Raw genomic sequence first — 19,356 nt, forward strand, 5'->3', positions numbered from 1 at the left:
CTGATATACCCATGGAAGCGTCAGCGTAGGCCTCCTTAATCATGTTGTGAGTCTCTTTGCCCGTTTTACGAAGATTTACTCAAAATTTGATCGCGTATCGCTGATCCAGTAAACGCTCGACGATTCTGCGTGACGAGACGTTTCGACAGGGGTTCACATTACAAGCGACCTCCTCTCTTCAACGGCCGAGAGCCGACTGCCGATTTTCCCCAGCATTCCCAATATCCCCCTTCAACGATCCTGCACGCGGAGACCACCTCTCGTCCGCCCGTTCGCCCAGGAAAAAACTAGTCCTACTTCTTTCAGAACAGACCCTGTATGCGTAGGCACAAGCACCTGTACAAGTCACAGCTGCAGTCACAGCTGCAGTCCCTGCTAAGAAGAAAAAATATCAGAAATAACGTCCGCCGCTATGGTTGTAGCGTAGCCCAATTATTTCGAATGCACTCGAAGTGTAAAGCTTAGACAGCCACCACCGAACCTGGGTTGGTAGAGCACCGTACGCAACATGCGAAGGACGTGGGTTCGGTCTCGTCGTAATGTGGCTGTCTTTTGTCGTACTTTCTGTCGAACTATTTTCCATCTGAAAAAGAAAAAAGTTTACGCTACTAATTTCTCATTGTGATGAAGACATGGAGGGGAAAACCGACACTGCGGCCTGCTCGAGACCCCCCCCCCCCCCCCCCCCCCCCTTCCCGGCCCCAGCAGGTTCGCGCCAACGCAGTTTCGGCTGCGAGGCTTTGTCCTTATGCAACACCAGCGGTCGAAGTGAGATCGCCGAGACCCATTCTATAGGGGTTGCGAATACTGTTTGAGACGGAGGGGCCCTTGGGTTGTCTGACTCGTTCAGCCCCGCAGGTCCTGTCTCCGAAGGACGGTGTCAAACTCCGTTATGGAGGAAACGGTACAGTATGTTTATTTTTACATATTTACAGTCCAAAAAAGAGTGTCTCGGTACAAAACATCTCGTTAAATACGCTTCACATTCCCCAGATCCCTGACTGGGGAATACAGTTCGGAGAATTATGTCCAATCAGGTGAGCAGTTGAAGACACTGGTGGTGCCGCCCATGGCATGGAGCGGTGCTGATGTCCTTTCGCCGCTCGGTCGATGGAAAGGAGAAAAGCCAGTCCTCTAACTCTGTCGTGTCGAATTCACCATTGCGGCAAGACCGGTGCCTCTTTGGAAAAGAATGCAACGCCGTTTCCCAGCCTGTGGGCAGGGGAAAAGATACGTCATCGGAGGCTGTAGTGTCGACTTCAGCACTGTGGCAAGTTCGGTGCCTCTGTGGGAAAGGAATTGCACGCCGTTTCCCAGCAGGTGAATGAGTGGCCTTGTTCTCTCCCGCCTGAGGTCCGAAACGCAGGACCTCTGTCAATGTCGCAGACGCCTTTCAAGTAACGTCAACAGCTTGACATTTCACAGCATCAGTGCGTCCGGCGATCCGAGGGCAGACTCGGACACCTGACGCCGCCGAAGTCACCGCTGCTACCGCCGCCGCTAGTCCTCGAAGCACATTTGCTGCATGATGATTCATGTCTCCGTGTGCGCCGATTTTAACAATACCCAGGAGAGGTGGCAGCATCCTTTACTCGACGTTATGAGCGTGTCGCAGCCCACGTAGCCCGTCACCCGTGTGTAACGGAAGGCTACGAACCGAGCACGTGGAATCCGGCTTAAAAAAGCGGCAAAAATTCAAAAAAATCAAAACTACCAAAGGCGGACGGCCTTTCTCTCAGTATGAAGAGCGCGCCGCCCAGCCGCAAAAGCGTTGGTTTCCGATTCAGAAGAGGTCGATGCCCCTCGGTGGCATGCGGCTGGGCGAACCAAGCCTAGGTTTTGGGGTAGTCGCCCTTTGTTATGAAGGCGTGGAAAAGAGACAGACTTAGTAGCCCACTCAGGAAGCCAGCCAGTCCCGAAACTTGGGAAAGCCCGGCGGTCTATGCCTAGTTAAATTTAGTAGACTTGACGAAACGCAGAACACCTAACCCTATTGAGGGAGGGCGCACGCAGAAAGACCTTGTGGTAGCGTGAGGTGCGAACTGCGGACATGAAATGAGACGTAAAGCAGTTGGAAGCTGGAGGTAGACGTCTCACATACTATGTCAAGGGCGAACACCGATGGTGCGACGTGTCGAATACCGTTAAAGGGTTCCCGCTGCTTGCAGAAGCAAGAGACCAAGCACCAAACGGGTGGCACCGCTACTCTGTCCTCTTAGTACTGTCGGACGGTCGGAGCGGCGGAACCTGGCTCGGGGGAGGGGATCTTGGTCGTTGCCCCAGTAGGTTAGCCTGGCTCTAAGGGTTGGAGATCCCGGCAAACGTTCTTTGGGGTACGGAAGTACGCTTGGAAGCCGAGGGCCGCACTAGTGGCAAACAGCGAGTACTCGCCCTCTACGGCGGCCTGAGAAGGAGGTCGACAACATCAGAATCATTCCCCCCCCCCCCCGCACTTCCAAGTGCAGACACCCCACGCTGATATCTCAAATCCCGTTCCCCCATCCCATCATACCATCTTTTCCCAGGATAGATCAGGGGACAGGAAAGTCTGCCCGAGCCCGCACCTCCGCATGTGGTTTAGCTGCTATACGGAGCAACCTTCACACATTCTTTTATTTTCGCTTAAGGGTGCAAAAGGACCAGCTTTGCACAACTGGACGGATTCTTTTATGTTTCGTTTACGACTGTTGTGTGTATGCGGTGCATGCCGGGGCCTTTATTTTACATTTATTTAGGGCAGCCCTAAATTAACGAATGTGATGAACACTGTTGGCCATGGCAGCACACAAAGCCAAGGACAGATAGAAGCGAAGACGCACATAGCCTCGTCTTTGTGCTTCTCTGTGCGCTGCTAGAACAAGCAATGAAATACCAACTAGACAGGAAAACGATTGATAAACGACACCATTTAATACAAGAGCATTCGCCAAAGCTTTCCTAGCGTTCAGTGACTGCTGACTTCGTGCGTACTCCCCGCTTGTTTCTGGCCGCTTTTCGTAATGCGCTCATGTTTTCTTTACTGTTTGACTGCATGCGATAGAGAAAAGCCGACAGCATTTTGCGGCATAAATTCAATGGATTGCCGGCTTCAAACGACAGAAAGGGCAGACGTCCGGCGTCTTTGTTAACCTGCTGTTGCGCAATCACGGTGGACTGTGGGCATGAAAAATAGAATTAATGACAGCACAGATTGGGGCGGGGGGGGGGGGGGGGGGGGGGGAGCTTCAGACTCCTTGTCCAACGTGTTGTCAAGGCTTGTCTTCATCGAGGCAATTGCGCGGTTGCCACTGGCGAGAATTCCCTGAGCATGTCGACGTCTGTGCCGCCTGTCGACAAACCCGCGAAGCTTTCTTAATGAGCTTGTGATTTGATGGCTTGTGTTTTGTGAAGTACTGATTAGTCGTGAATCAACGTTCACGTGAGCCTTTAATCATGTAAAGCAGCATATTGTTGGGCAGGTGGCTGTTTGATAACGTTTAGAACTTCCAAGGGACCCAGTCCCGCGACCCTACAGCGCCTGCACTCATGGACAGCATCCGCGGCGGATCGCGGCTCTTCGATGAGAAAAGCATATTTTGCGTCGTGTTCAGTTTTCATGCGTGATCGCCTCATTTATGGTTCGCAGGGTGGAAAACAGGGGCACCGTTTGCAAATACAACCAGTCGCCCGCATCTCGATGTAAGTGTGGTTTTAGAAAAAAAAAAAAAAAAGAAGGGGGACACTAAAGTTCCGCATTCACCGTTTAATTGCCAAATCAATTCCCGAAAAGTATACCAAAATTGCCAAATTTTTTTTTAAGCCGTCATTCAAAGTGTTGATTGTGAAAATATATTGCTTCATTGGTTTCTGTTTGGAATCAATATAAAAATTTCAAAAAGAAAAAGCTTCTCTTGAGAACTGCTTTCCCTCAATGCATGCCAGAGTAATGGGTTACAGCTCACAGAAATACGTCTTGTTTATTTGATGCGATACGTTGTAAAAGTGCAACGTATCGGTAAAGTGCATGGAGGTTGCTTCATCCTAACACAAATAACCTTTCATCATTAGCAGTTAACGTGAACTACCAAGCGCGTCACCGTCTTCGTCGCTTCTTTCCTGAAATTAATTGTACGGCACGGGCAGAAACTCATACGCGCGTACCTAGGCCGTGCTTGCAGGAAACGGGAAGCGGCGGCTTGAGTAGCGCGTCGATGGTTCCAATGGAGGCCGCTAGAGGGCTTTTAGTGGCGCCCCTACTTAGAGTTACTGTACCCCTACTCCATCTCTACCTTACAGGCGGCACGCGCCATATTACTAGCACGGCCGCTTAATGCAAAGCACAAAGCGAGCGAGGTGTTACTAGTAACGTTGGTGCACTAGCATGCTAGGCTAACAACCAGGCAGACTTCTCCTGTATTCATTAAAGTCTCTTTCCCTCCGAGAAGGTACCGGTGTGTGTATTGGGGATTGGGGGCGGGGGGGGGGGGGGGGGGGAATCGTAGGTGTGGTGCACGAAGAGTGGCAAGGTGACGAACTCGGACCAGCTTTTGTCGGCGAGGAGGATGCGCCCCTCGCGTGGATAAAGGGGAGCCAGGCTAACCTTAAAAGGGATACATCCATACCCGTTCATCTCTTTCCTCTCCTTTTTTTTTTTTGTTCCTCTCTCACCACCTGTCAGTATTTCGTTCCTACTGCTGCTGTATCCTTCTATTTTTGTTTTTGCCCTTGCCTGTGAGTATGGACCGTGCGACTCGGTCGGACTCTTGCAGCGGCAGCGCCGTCAGCGAACAGGCCGTGACTGTGATTGGTCATTTGCTTGCCCATCTCTTGTTGCCTACGTTACGATTGACGTCACAACCAAATCAAACCTAAATGATACCAATCGCTGCAAATAAGGCCCTCGAAGTCTTTTCGATGTGACTGACTTTCTTGACACACGTATACGGGCAGTCGCCGCGTCAGTCTCCCATTTAAAGCGGCCTTTTGTGTCTGCCCCACCGTTACCTAACGAAAAAAAAGCTGATTGAATGTTTGATTGATTGATTGATTGATTGATTGATTGATTGATTGATTGATTGATTGATTGATTGATTGATTGATTGATTGATTGATTGATTGATTGATTGATTGATTGATTGATTGATTGATTGATTTTTCAAAGCTCTCGAACGCCTGCAAAAGTGTCGCCAATAACATGCTTTAAGGCCCGTTCACACTTGCCAAAAAATCCGGCGAGCGAAGCGGATTCGGCCGCTTTTGACGCCGAGCGACGCGGAAAGCGGCGCGGCGAGGGCGATCGGGCTGGACCCATTTCCGCCGCGCGGCGACCAACATGGCGGCGCTTTTCGAAGCCGGACCCGTCGCTTCGGATTGAATTCTCGTTGTTGCTGCCTTTTTCAGTGCGTTCACTGGCCAGAAATTCGACACAGGTCTTTCGCTTCGTCTTATCTCGCCTCTACGATGACGTATAAGTGGTAAACTTGCTTTATTTTTTTTATTCAGAGTGACGATTCTGCCGCTTCTAGGCTTAACAGCAGAGTCGGTTTTCTGACAGTAATGGTTCCCGCCCTGACAACCAGATGGCGCCACTATAGATAAAGTCTATTTTGGCGTCTGTGCTAGCATACGCTGAACTAAAAGTGAGAATGCGCCTGCGTTTAACGTACGTAAGCATGCATACGCTTATGGTACGTAGACAGCGTAAATTTATGCTCTTTTGTCACTATATCTGTGTATGCCGCTATCAGCGAAGCGGTGTGGAAAGGCGAGAAACAGCAGCGGCACGGCGGATCCGCCTCGCTCGCGCGTGAACAAGTGAGAACAGGTCCTTGTTTTTGCGGCGAGCGAATCCGCTTCGCTCGCCGGATTTTTGGGCAAGTGTGAACGGGCCTTTACTTCTTGCTTGTCGCCTTCCTGCAGGCACCCAGCAACCGGTATGGACCGTCGAGCAGGCAAGCGGGCAACAGGAGCGCGCCGACGCGAAGACGAAACCAGACGCCGTGGCAAACAGCGGAAGCGCGGAGGAACGCGACTACATGTGCGGACTGGGAAGCTGCTACCCGCCGTTCCTGCAGCGATTTGCCAATCCTAGGATGTTCTTAATTGTCTACAGCCTCATGGGCATCCTCCAGGTACACACACAAGCACACCATTTCAGGTGTGGTCAAGTGAACTTTGTATAAATCTCAGAGTAGTGTTTCTGCTATGGTATCATCCTAATATTGCTGCCCGAAACCTCACCGAAATATCAACCTGGGAGAAAGATTGGTTTGTGGTTTATGGGGTTTAACACCTCAAAGCGACTCAGGCTTAGGGACGCAGTAGTGGAGGGCTCCGGATGATTTCGACCACCTGGGGCTCTGTAACGTGCACTGACATACATGGGCTTCTACAGCGTTTATTTAGCCTGGATCAAAATGTGACCGCCGCGGCAGGGATCGAAACCGGTTGGCGGGTTTCTCTGAAACAACCTGGTACATTCTTTCAGCGAACCTGCGAAGCCGTCACTGTCGTTCTACTTAATCAAAAAATAATGTGGCTAGGATAAAATTCCGAGAAAGCGTTGAGAGGACGGCCAGTTTTCACAGCCCATGCCCCATAGCAAAAAGAAAGCGCACATTGCATCATGTCTCGGCAATATCGCGAAAACGCAAGAAGATGTCTAGTTTAATGTCAAGTTTTCTTCCCTTTCAGAGCAACGTATCCAATAACAAACAGTTTTGTTCTCAACTTCCATAGCTTTCATTTCCAACTTCTCTCAACAATTTCGTCATAAGCAAATTGTAAAGCCCGTCCTTTTCGTCGCAGCTTCTTCAAAAGAGAACTGAAGCAATGAGTACTTCCATAATTCCCAGCACGAAATTATCATCTCTAACTTTGTATATTGCCGCTGCGGCGGCTCAATGGTTATGGTATACTAAGCTGCTGACCCAAAAGATGCAGGTCGGATCCCGGCCGCGGCGGTTACATTTCGATGGAGGTGAAACGTTAGAGGCCCGTGTATTGTGTGGTGTCAGCGAACGTCAAAGAACTCCAGGTGTTCAAAATTACCCGGAGCCACTATGACATCCCCCATAGCCAGAGTCGCTTTGGGAAGTTAAACCCCATAAACCAAACCAACCATTATCTTATCGCTCCTCCTTCCCTCCTGGAAGTACTTGTTTGAAACAACAATATACGCGCTCCCACTTGGAGCACGGATCTCTTACCTGTGCCTGACAATGGCGGCGGCTGCTACCTCTCGCAGGGCGCATACAAGACTTACTTCGTGGGCACGCTGTCGACAATCGAGCGGCGGTTCGCCATGTCCAGTCAGACGACGGGCATCATCCTGATCGCGGACAACCTGAGCCCCATCATCACCAACCTGCTGGCCGGCTACTACGCGAACCGCATCAGCAGGCCAAAGATCCTGGCCATCGGCGCGCTCCTTGTGGCTGTCAGCTGCTTAATCAGCATCGTGCCATACATGGTGTACGGGCCGGGACTGCACATACTTAGTAAGCTGCCCTGTCACCTGTGCTTGGGTGCTTTCTCAGAGAACGAAACAGACAGATTTAGTTCAATGACCTTGAACTGGACAGTATCGTCTTCAAGCTAATAATCGAGTGGTAAACTAATATGGCAGGGCGAATTCCCAAAGACCACAGCGACATCAGCGGTTTCAAAATGACAGCAAAAGATTGACAGAGATGGTTACCACGGTGTAACGCGATATTCCGTGACAGCTGTAGGAGTATCTACATTTCACGATATGTTGACATACGGAAATATGACAGCGACTTCATACATCTACAATTATAGAGCGCTCTTTTTAGGTTTCACACGTACTCGCTTTAGTGCGAGCTCTCCTCTCCCCTCCGCCGTTCCTCGGGCAGCCCATCTCGCAGCGGCTGCCAAGATGGATTATGTCACATTCCTCCGTTCTCGGTATACTCTCTTTCCACCTTCCATGGTAACCATACTCCGGTGACCCATTCCTACGCTCTCGCCATGCCCTTTTCCATCCTCGGCAACCCTCCTCTCCTGCCTTCAAGGGTAACCACCGTCCGAACCGTTCCTGTGGTAAATACCATCCAGTTGCATTTTATGCTCCGGCCATACTCTCCTCCATCCACGATAACCATCCTCCGGTTCGAGATTTCTCCGCTCTGGCTACACCCTACTCTTTCAGCGCGGTAACCCTCCTTCTCATTCCAATGTAACTGGCAATGCATCCAACGTTTCGCCTTCCTACGCTTTCGCCATACGCTCCTCCTTATACGGTAACCACCCCCAGTTCAGGATTCTACCACTCCCGCCACACCTTCGTCCAATCACGGCAACCGCTATTTCGGACAGTTCCTGTGGTCACCACCCTCTGGTTTTGCGTCCCTATGCTCTCGCTACAGCCTCCTTCTTCAACGGTAACTATCTTCCGGACGGTTTGGGTGGTAATCGCACTCCAGTTACACCTTCCTACGTTCCCTCCCTACCGTCGCCCTTCCATGATAACCCTACTCCTCCTTCCGGGGTAACCGCCCTCTGAGTGGTCCACATGACAATGCACCCACAGGTTACGCCGCCTACTAAGAGTGGTTTTTACTACTTTCGCCATACTCTTAGGAAAAAGTATGGCGAAAGTGGAGGAATGTAGCACGATCCATCTCCTGCAGGTGCTGCGAAACGCGCCCACCGAGGAGGGGGTCACCAGTGGCGGCACGCTCCTAGAACGGCGGACTAGAGATGAGAGATAGCCGAAAAACGAGGATATGTGGAAAACAAAAAATAGCGCTCTAGAACTATACAGAGATGAAGTCGCTCTCATAGTCTCTACCTCAACATATCATAAGTTTAACCTCGTTATAACGAAGTTGAAGGGGCCCCACAATCACTTCGTTATAGCCGTATTTTCGTTACAGCCAGTGTTAATCGAGCTTTCAAGGGGAATCGTCATTCCTTCGTTATATCCACTTTTTCATTATAAACCGTTCCGTTATAACGAAGTTAGATTATGCCTTAACAGCTGTCGCTGAATCTCAGGTTACACAGTGGCAACCGTCCTGTCATTGCTTTTAACCTACTTCTAAAAGTATTTCCGTTGCTTTGTTTAGCGACAGTCTGATTTAATCCCATCTAGTCTGGCGATGTAAACTGAGTTCATCGTCTCACGGCCAGACTCTGTCCCGCAGGCAACTCGGCGCACTCTCTGGGTGCGCGGCGAAAAAGTCCGGATAGCCTGCTCTGCAACTCGGCGGCTGCGGGACATCACGAGTGTGGCGGCGCCTCGCTCGCGGATAGCTACCTGCCTTTCGCACTCTTCTTCGTGGCCAACTTCCTGAACGGCTTCGGTGGATCCACATTCTTCATCGTAGGCAGCAGCTACATGGACGACAATATCCGCAAGAAGAACTCGCCCCTCTACTTCAGTGAGTGTCGCACACCCGCACGAACATGCCCAGTTGATTTCAGGATATGAAATCGCTCCAAGCCAAAGGGGGATAAAATAGGCACTGAGTTGCGACTTAAGGGAGTAATTGCGCTTCCACAACCATTAGTAGCCCTTGGAAGAGCAACCACTACTCCCCTAAAGAATAAACTCAAAGCTATCATTAGCCGCAGTTAGTAGGTTTTCCACATGGAGTCGCAGTGACTAAGTGGCGCAGTTTTGTTCCATTTCACACATGTTTAGTTCAGGGTGTAGAGGAGTTGCGACAGACTCACTGTTTGCGCAAATGTTGCAACAAAATCCAATTCGAGTGCGCCTGTCAAAATACGCGAATCGGGTGACGTCACACATTCGGAGAACTTGGTTTGTAGTTGCGAATGTAGTGCTAAGTGAAGAGAACTGATCTCTTCGCGTTTTTACACGTATTGTCAGCTGAGCAACGTAGGAGAACAAAAAACTATATGCACGGAGGAGTTGCATACTTGCAGACTATGAGCAGCGTCAGGCTACCTGGCCATGTAACCTTCATGCACATCGTTCAGGGGCAGTTTTATGGGCAACTCCCAGAGAGGGACGTTAGAGGGGATGAGACTGACTTTCTTTCCCTCATTTTTTTTTTTTTGTTGTTCCGGTTCGATGAATTTTCCGATCTCTTTTTAATACAGCTTCAGCGAAGGGTAATACAAATGAGATGAATGAAATGAACCCAGAACAAATGCTTTTTCTTATGCAGGCATGGGGATTGCCTTCAGGCTCCTAGGTCCTGTTCTAGGATTCGTGACTGCTGGGGCATGCCTGCGCTTTTACGAGGACCCTTTTTGTAAGTATAGGAGGTATTCACATGACGTCATCCGCAAGGGGCGCTAGCGGCCGGCGCGGCATTCGCCATGTTGGTGGTCGCGCGCGCGGCCGCCACATCCAGGCGCAGCGTTAAATAGCCGGTGATGTGTGAAATGTGAGTGTATTTCGCGTCTCGCCATAGATAATTACTGTCCGGCCCGTAACACCGCGTTACAGATAGGGTGTTCCGGGAACTGCGCGAAGCAGAAAAGAGCGGCCACGCTCAAAAGGTTCCATTTTGTGAAAAGGTCGGCCCGTAAGAAAGCGGAGGCGCCGGCGCAGTGTGAGACGTACAGGACTGCTGCCGCGCGTTGAATTCACCGGTATCGAGGCCCACCTTGTGCACGGCTTAAGTTTGCTGGCAGGCCAAGGAATTAAAGGATATAAACCTATGAGAGGGTGCAATTACTTGACAAGCGGGTGAGTCCAAGAGCCGTGCTGAGGGTGCCGACGTCCGCGGTGCCGACGGCCGAAGTGCCGTTTTTGAAGAGGTGAGTAATTCGAAGGGTCTGTTCACTTAGCTGTAGCTTAACTTGTCATCTCTATCTGCTGAAAGTGACGTGTTGCTACTGAATCTAGCGGAATGGCTGCACACTGCGTTGCTGCGAAAGCGCTAGACGTCTTGTGCATACGAAGCAGCGCTACGTAGCTACAATCAAAACTGCAAAACATTCTCGCTGCGTCTGCCGTTCGTGCTGCGAGCGCATGGCAGTATTTGTTTGACCGTTCTGTCGTGTAAATAAGGCAGCTATGACGCTTTGCCTTTCTGCTAAAAGACCGTCTGAGAAGCGTCAGCAGTTCGCGGACTACAGCTAGGCGCTTGAATTATCAATTTCTGCGGCGGCAGTTTTGGAATTTCGATTAATTAATCGTGCTGTTTATCCACGATGTGCCCTGAATGACTAGCTGACAGTTATCAACTGATATTAAAAGCTGCAAGTCGTGTGCATTCTTGCGTGCAGCGCAGCCAGACAGTTTTGCTGCCGAGTTGAGGCAGCTCGGTTATATCACGGCGCAGAAGAATTCTGCCGCAAACTTCATGCACAATACGCGCTCCACAAAGATAAGTGGTCGCTGACGTATTCAACAACGTACAAATATGTTACGGATCACTAACAGTTCAGTCTGGGTACCTCACGGCGCACCGTGACACTGCGCGAGCTGGCCTGAAACGACCGCAAACATGGCGCGCTTGCCGCGACGACGCTCGCGCCGTCTGGTAGCGCGGCCTCAGTGAATACCACCTATAATCGTTCTGACGTCTCTTATTTTTGTTGTTTAATTAATCACATATTGCTAGCCTCAGATGAGGCTCTGCCAGGCCTGGGGCATTGTCTAACACAAGCTCAGAAAATGAAAACATACAAGACATCACAAACATACATCAGATAAAATATCGAGTAGCCGTTCACAGCAGCAAGCAAACGAAACGAAGGAAATTGAAGCAGACAAAATCCTTATTTTTTAATTGAAGTGATTAATTAAAAATCAACGTCGCAAATAAATTCAATGCTTTTAAGAAGTAAACAGTGACAAAAAGCTTACAAATAAATGGAGATGGAGGTAGCGTTAACATTTCAAGAAGGACATTATACTGACCATTTGGGGAAAAGGGAATACCTTAACGAGTCTAATTCCACGCTTAATTAAGTGCTTAGAATATTTGTTTCTCCTATTGGATAAGGTTTATAAATATAAAAAGCAACTTGCATACATTTCCAGGCCATCATCTAAAAAGGAAAGTGCATGAGGGTTCGTAGTGCATGAATTAAGATCCGTTCATGCATTGAACAAGAACATCAGCTCTGTTAGCTGCAGCTGGTCACGGATAGCATCTGATAATTGAGTCAACAAATGAGCCCACCGGTACTGCATAAATAAATGATAAATGCAGACTGAAGTATGTGCACTGTTAGATGGAAGTTGCCGAAGATGAGTTGCACCCATCGCGCCCATAGCGTGCTTTGCATATAGTTGGCCACAAAGCAAGCTGGCAGGTTGCCCGCAACCCGATGGTCCGTTGGCCAGAAGCCTCGAAGAGACAAACATCGGCGAAGTCAGCGGTGGTGGATTATAATGCGAAAGCACCACTACACGTGGTCTAACCAGTTCACTGAGTTTGTGTGAAGCTTGACCTCGAAGGTGACCTTGGCGAAACCTAGCATAGCAACAGCGCCATGCAGAAGTAAAATAAATATTGCCGCGACTGATTACGCAGCTGATTACGCCTCGTGTTAAACTACAACACGCTATCGCGCTGTGCATTGCACATCGCCGTCTCATCAGCTTCCATCTGCGGTGCGAACAGAACAGATCAGCTTCACCTTGATGAGAGCTTAACCTGGGTCTGATATCGTCGCCAGACGTGCCGACGACCCAGCGAAGCAAAACCATGAGTCAACCATGCTAAACACTCGCTTTCGCACATCTACTCGGTTTAGGTACGTTAAAACCGTGCTACTGTTTAGTACTACAGCAATAAAAAATATTATTTCCGAAGAGCCTTTGAACGCAGCCTGAAATAAATACATTCAGCCTAATACTCCGCTTCCGAATTTCCAAGAAAATATGTTTCTATGCCAACAAACTCCGTTCTATAAACTTACGGAAGTGGATGCACGGGTTAATCTCTCTCTTCAGACGACCCAGGCATCGCGCCCAGCGACCCCCGCTGGGTGGGCGCCTGGTGGGTGGGCTACATTTTTTTCTTCATCGGACTGAGCATCATCGCCCTGCCCATGATGCTGTTCCCGCGCATTATGCCCGCCGGCAAGAACTACAAGGTGAACCGGGTGCAGAAAATCTCCGCACTCAAGTCCCAGAAGGGAGCCAAGGGCGAGGACGAACCCGAAGGGTCGGCAAAGCACGGATTCAGCATCGCAATGGTCAGAGGTAAGACTTTGTACACATGATGCCTAGACGTCTAGAAATAAAAATTGCGAGAGTTAAACTTGTGTCCTGACGTAAATAATTCAGCGAGAAGGTAATGAAGTAATTCAGCGAGAAGCTAAGAAAGTAATGATGGGGTGATTTCTGCGGTCATAGAGCAAATGCGGATATACGTAGCAACATGAAAACAGGGCCTGTTTGAAGCCGCCAGTTGGCACGCGAGCTGCATTGGGAGCTAAGAAATGCTCCAGAGAGAGAGAGAGAGAGAGAGGGAAAGGCAGGGATGGAATGCTCCAGGAATATCGATAAAGGCTAAAGGCCAGATTAACGCCCTCTGTCAATGTTATGTCATCAGAAGAGACCGAAAAGCGGCTAATAAAGCGTGTCGTTCGCGCACATATTGCAAGTGAACTCCCAGTATACGGACAGTTTGGGCGCTGAGGTGGGGAAGTGCACCGGTACAGATAAAGTTTGTCTGGTGTATGTAGGAGATTAAACTGTATTCGGCGAAGAATGCGCTCTTCACGGATCGATAAGGATGGGTGTGGTGGTGGTAAATGAGCTAAGCCCAATTTTTGCTGCGTGTAGTATTCGTCGACAGTGCGTTTGTAAGCCCTAACTGCCTGCTCCGTCAGTGGGCTCTTCCATGGGATCCCCGGCGCCCGGTGTATAGTTCCGCAGGCAAGCTGGTGAGCCAGCTCATTGTCGGGAAAGCCCATGTGACCAGGGATCCACCAGGGTCACCGGTCGTGGGCTTAATGCTATGAGGGCGGCATCTAATGCCGATCGGGTAGGGAAGGGGAGGGCTCTTTCGTGGAAGGCACGCAGAGCTGCCTGCGAGTCTGTATAGACAACGTATGCAGGGGCGGGGGGTAGGGTGGCAAAGTTTGTGGTGGCATCGGCAATCCCGGGAATTTCTAGGGTGAGAGTGGAGGGTGGGGAGGTGTACGGACCGGTTGTGTAAGTGCTGGTTGTAGAGAGGCAAGGGTGGAGGAAGAAGGCTGCTGTGGCGCCCGCGGTTTCCGTGAGACAGGCGTCTGTGTAGGCCACCGCCGCAGCGTCCAAAGGTGGCTTGTGGTTGTATGCGTATGCTTGGCGGCGGCCTGCGTGTGAGTGTGCGGACATGTTGCGTGGAATGGGTGCGAGGCGGAGGTTGGGGGGGTAGGTCGGAGACTGCGGTGGGTCTGGGAAAGAGACAGGTGCGTAGGGAGTCTGGGATAGTATCCAGCTGGTGAGCTGGACAGGCGGATGATTTGTCTCTCCCGGTGCAGGTTAAGGAGGGCTTGAAGAGGGTGGAAAAGGCCTGTTCTGTACAGGGTGTGTATAGAAGCTTGACGGGGGAGTCCTAGTGTTGTTTTATATAATGTATTGAGGGCACGGGTTAGTTTGTTTTGTTGTGTACTTGTAAGGGGGCCGTAAGTTATGTAGTACAGGAATTTGTTCAGGGCCAGCGCTTGAGCAAGGCGGCTGGCGTGTGTCTCGGAGAGGCCGGTACGTTTTAAGACTACGCGGCGGAGTAAGTGTGTGATTGAGTGGCATGTACGTATGCACTGATTGATGGCAGAGGTGAAAGTGTTGGAGTTGAGTGGCATACCCTGGATGCGACAAGAGTCGACGCGGGGGATGCGCTGTCCGGCGAGGGTGAGGGAGATGGAGGGGTTCATCGTCCGTAGATATTTACTGCGTGTTATGAGTAGAAGTTCTGATTTCTCCGGAGCGGGCTGCAGGCCCGCTTGGGAGAGGTGTGAGGAAATTATGTTAAGTGCATGTTGGAGTGTTGTTTGGACCTCTCCCGGTGAGCCAGTGGTGACCCACAAGGTGAGATCGTCTGCATAGAAGACGAAATGAAGGTCGGGAATATCGGCTAGGGCCCGGGCGAGCGGGACCATGTCTAGGTTAAAGAGAATGGGAGAGAGGACGGCACCTTGTGGAGTGCCACGAGTGAGTAGGATGGGGTGAGACATATGCAGACATAGAACACTGCCTTACATAGTGCCACGTAGCCTTCCAGTCCCCCGCCTATCATTTCCCACCCCCAACGTGGCCCATCTGGCTCGCCTCTCTGGATCTAAAACTGCAACGTGCCCTCGTCGCCTTAGCCCAGGACTTATTGAACGCCTAGCCCAACGGCTGTTCCAATAAAAGTGTCACAACACCACCACCACCCAGTATACGGAACTGGAGGTTTCATCTGTAGAGAAAAACTGTAAGCTAGTGGCGGTCTTAATGTGGGCAAATAGTACGTGTAGTCTCCCTCCATAGAACATTTACCCAGGACCTTGATGAAAGTTTCAGATTCTTTGGTTGCTGATTTAGTGCTTTCCGCCACACCACCAGAGTGCGAACAAAGAGCTGCGAACGAACCGTGCGCGTAACAGCAGCCACTGACAGCAATGGGATGAGGGAAAAATAAAGGATTCAGGCAATCATAGTTGTACGATCCATAACATTCCTGACAATCTGCAAGACGTGCGTAGAATTTCAAACCCTGCTTGGGCAATGTATCCCCCCGGGTTTGAGGGCTCATCAAGCTCCCTGTAGTGTTTCCTCTTGACCCCTTTTCACACATAATGTGAACAACTAAAGCTTTATTATTATTATTATTATTGTTATTATCGAACGGACCAGCAAGTTTCTGGCATTGCTGGTCCTAGACGCGCCAGCCATTGTAGGCTTTGACTGGCTAGCACTATTCTGTATTTCCCTTATCTGTTGTCAAAAAACATTATTAATATTAATATAATCATCGTAATTATTATCACTTTCATAATTATTATAGTCATTATTATCATAAACAACCACCGAGTATATCTCACTGCAGGCGAACAGATCGGCTTTCATATCAAGTCCAATGCCACAAGAACGGCCAGAGTGCACTTTCGAGCGGCCGTGGCACTTTCCTTCAAGTCCGCATGCCCGCCCGCAATGCGGCGCATGCGCACTTGCCACTCAGCTGAAGCTGAGCATTCGTGGAAAATTATGTGCCATAAAATGCGCACTTTATATTTACGAGGTGTCCGTTTCTCCGCCGCAGACATAATGGTGATTCTAAAGCGGCTGGCAGGCAACCCGATCTTCGTATTGCACTCAATTGGCCTAGTCTTCATCCTGCTTGCCACAGCCGGCTATGGCACATCGTTCAACAAGTACGTCGAGTTCCAATTCAGGCAGTCGGCGTCGAAGGCAAACTACTACACAGGTAAGCCACACCAGAGCGGTAGACACAAAATGAAAAAAAAAACGATAGGCGGGTAGGTTAGACATCACTGATCGTGATAGTAAAGCTTCTAAGCCATGTGTTTGGCAGCATATAGACTAAACTTACCTCAAAGATTCTTGCAATGAGCGCTAACCGTCGAAAATATATAACACTGAACATAGCTATTCCCCATGTAGCATATATATATTGATAATGCATGTAAAACGTCTCTATAGGAACTATCTAGACGTTAAAGGCAGCTATGGATCATCTACAAGGCATCTGTCAACCCCTTCCAAGATGTAGCAAGGTACTTAGTAGTTTTTCCACGGCTGGTCTAATGCTCCGTCAATTTTGGGTTGTAAGACATCTTGCCAGGAGTTTTCGATAAACTGTCGGGTTTAACCTCCCTGTCGACGCATAGGCTATCGGGACGCCGTAGTGGAGGGCTACGTTTTAATTTGGACCACCTGCGGTCTCTTAAAGAGACTCTGAGGGCAATTCTATTTAATTATTCGTTCCGGAAAAAAAAACTTGATTATCTGGATCTTAGTGGGTATGCTGACGTTTGTCCGACAGCAAAAAAAAAAAAAAAAACAATTATGACCGAAAAAAATGATCTTAAAACCTTTCCCGCCTCCGATTCTAATTCGTGGCGTCCACATCGAAAAGGGCTGGTTGCCGCCGTTTTGAAGAGGAAGACGGTGTAGAGTAGCCTTGGGATCCGCAAACAGATTAGGTGTTCTTGTACAGGCACAGCAGGCGCATTGTACAGGCTCCCACAAAATTTTGTCAGAAAAATAGTCGGCACAGGCACTTGAGACTGCTTATACGTGCGAGAAGGTGTAAGCCCGGCCGATTACTTTGTGAATGCAGTCGCCGCGTGTTGCCGTGGGATGTAACGGTGTAGTGGTGAGGTGGCTGGTGCTCCTGAAAGGTGGAGACTCCACTCACCGAAGCTTTACACAGACAACATCAGCAACGTCTCTAAGTGCCATGGTACTGCTAACGCAGTAATATTTTCGTATACACGTCCTACATTGTTTTAGATATCTTTTTGTGGATACCTAAGAGGCATACCGCGTTGCATTGTGTTAACATTTATCTTTACGATATACGCATTTCGGAGATAAAGTACTTCGAAATCGGCCTCCAGTGTCTCTTTGCACTCCCTCGCTACAGGGGTGGCCAAGGTGGCGACTACAATGATCGGCATCTTCACCGGCGGCGTCGTGTTGCACCGGTTCCGGCCACGGCCGCGCATCGTGGCCGGCTATTCCGCATTTGTCGAGCTCGCCATGACGGCGGGCTTCGTAGCCATGATGTTCATAGGCTGCGAAAGCCCCGTCATCGCAGGAGTCACAACCGGAGGAAAGGTCACCGCGTAAGTCATTCGTCAGCACCTCCGGTGTGGTTAACGGAAGAATGCCGAGTTTTAGACACCTTTAGCATACCGTGTACCGTGTTACCGTTACCGCTACCGGAGTACCGGAAGCCCGCCCACCGCCGCTGAACACGTGCTGATTGGTCCCGATGCTGCAGGCGCGCGCGCAGCAGCCGGGTACCTGGCGCCATCTGGCGCCGTCAAGGCGATTTGCGCATGCTCATTGACAGCGCGCGGGCTCCCGGTACACCGGTACCGGTAACACGGTACACGGTATGCTAAAGGTGTCGCTTTGCTGCTCCAACAGATTTCCTTCGGAGTATGATTCGTAGATAATCCGAGCTCACGAAAATCGCGATATGAATCGTCTGTTCATCTAACTCAGCATGGCGGCCAGGAAGGTAGGTGCCGGGCGCCGATATCACACATCGCGATGTGTACTGATAAGGCCCCACATCTCTCCGCAGGAATTCGCTGCTGAACACTTGCAACGTGGATTGCAACTGCAACACGCATATATACGAGCCGGTGTGCGCCAGCAATAAGATGATCAGCTACTTCTCACCTTGTCATGCTGGCTGCAGAAGCGTGGGAATCACGTCATCCAACATGACGGTAAAGGCACCCTTCTTTTGTCTGAATGAACAAGCCAAATCAAGGAATATTGCCCAGCCAAATTGGACTACATCAGACTGCTAGAAAAAGGCTGGCAAAAGTGCAAAAATAACGCTCTCCTTAGCTCCTTCACTTCAGTGCGCCTGCAACAAAGACCTCACGACAGCCCATTGCTGCCGCTCCTTTCGCAGATATACAAAGGCTGCAGGTGCGTGGCGCAAGGAGGGGACGACTCCTATGCCACCTCGGGGCTATGTGGACCATCCTGCCAGCAACTAGGCCTCTTTCTGGGCATTATGATTGCTGGCCAATTCCTGGGCTCCACGGGTCGTGTAGGCGCTCTGTTGATATCCCTCAGGTGCGTGTTATGTCACATAAGAACCTGTGCGACAGACTGTGTAGATGTACTGCAGAGGCAACTGGCACCGAGGACTTGCATGCTAAGTAGCAACCGTAGCCAGTGTTACAGTTTATTGGAACGTGTCCCGTTTTATAATTCATCCAAAATCACTTGCGCCACTTGGCACTAGACCTCAATGCACTCTGAGCATACTTAGTCTTGTACCCGTTGCAGAAAATAAGCAACCGATTACAATTACTTCATTTGAAATGTAACTAAGTGGTCAATTACATCTCGAGAAGAGTAATTGAACAATTACAGAAAAGTAATTGCTTACAACTGCGTCATTTCCCTTCCAACCTTTATTACCATAACACTAATGTGGTGCACTGACCTCTGAAGCCCAGGTACACGTATTGTGGACCAACACCCGGCACGTGCAGCCGTGCAAGAACACCCGTCCGTAATATAAGCGGTATTCCGTAAGAAATGTTATGCCAGCCCTTCTTTACCGCCAAACAGAGCAAATAGAATGTTCATTATTTAAATTTTTAGATTTTACTTCACAGCCATGGCGAAAAGGCAGGTATAATCTACTTGAGATCTGCGACAGAACAGCGGTGATGGCTAGGCCGGCGAGCCTGCCGAGGTGAAGACGTGCTCCACCGCAAGGCATGAGAGAC

General features: G+C 49.9%; 1 protein-coding gene across 3 annotated transcripts in view; it reads left to right on the forward strand.

Moving 5' to 3' along the window:
* Positions 1-19,356, forward strand: part of LOC149358237 (solute carrier organic anion transporter family member 74D-like) — a 30,539-nt gene that overhangs the window by 2,476 nt on the left and 8,707 nt on the right. For 2 of the 3 annotated variants that reach the window (XM_089570291.1, XM_089570292.1), the window contains exons 2-10: positions 5,899-6,110; positions 7,226-7,478; positions 9,150-9,386; positions 10,140-10,226; positions 12,887-13,138; positions 16,170-16,334; positions 17,517-17,718; positions 18,186-18,333; positions 18,525-18,691. In XM_089570291.1, the coding sequence (XP_089426417.1) occupies positions 5,899-6,110; positions 7,226-7,478; positions 9,150-9,386; positions 10,140-10,226; positions 12,887-13,138; positions 16,170-16,334; positions 17,517-17,718; positions 18,186-18,333; positions 18,525-18,691 (1,723 nt within the window). The remainder of the gene's footprint in view (positions 1-5,898; positions 6,111-7,225; positions 7,479-9,149; positions 9,387-10,139; positions 10,227-12,886; positions 13,139-16,169; positions 16,335-17,516; positions 17,719-18,185; positions 18,334-18,524; positions 18,692-19,356) is intronic. The other variant, XM_089570293.1, reaches the window with a different exon arrangement.

The sequence above is a fragment of the Amblyomma mixtum genome, chromosome 2 (genome assembly GCF_055824585.1).
Source record: "Amblyomma mixtum isolate Tamu chromosome 2, ASM5582458v1, whole genome shotgun sequence".
NCBI lineage: Eukaryota > Metazoa > Arthropoda > Arachnida > Ixodida > Ixodidae > Amblyomma > Amblyomma mixtum.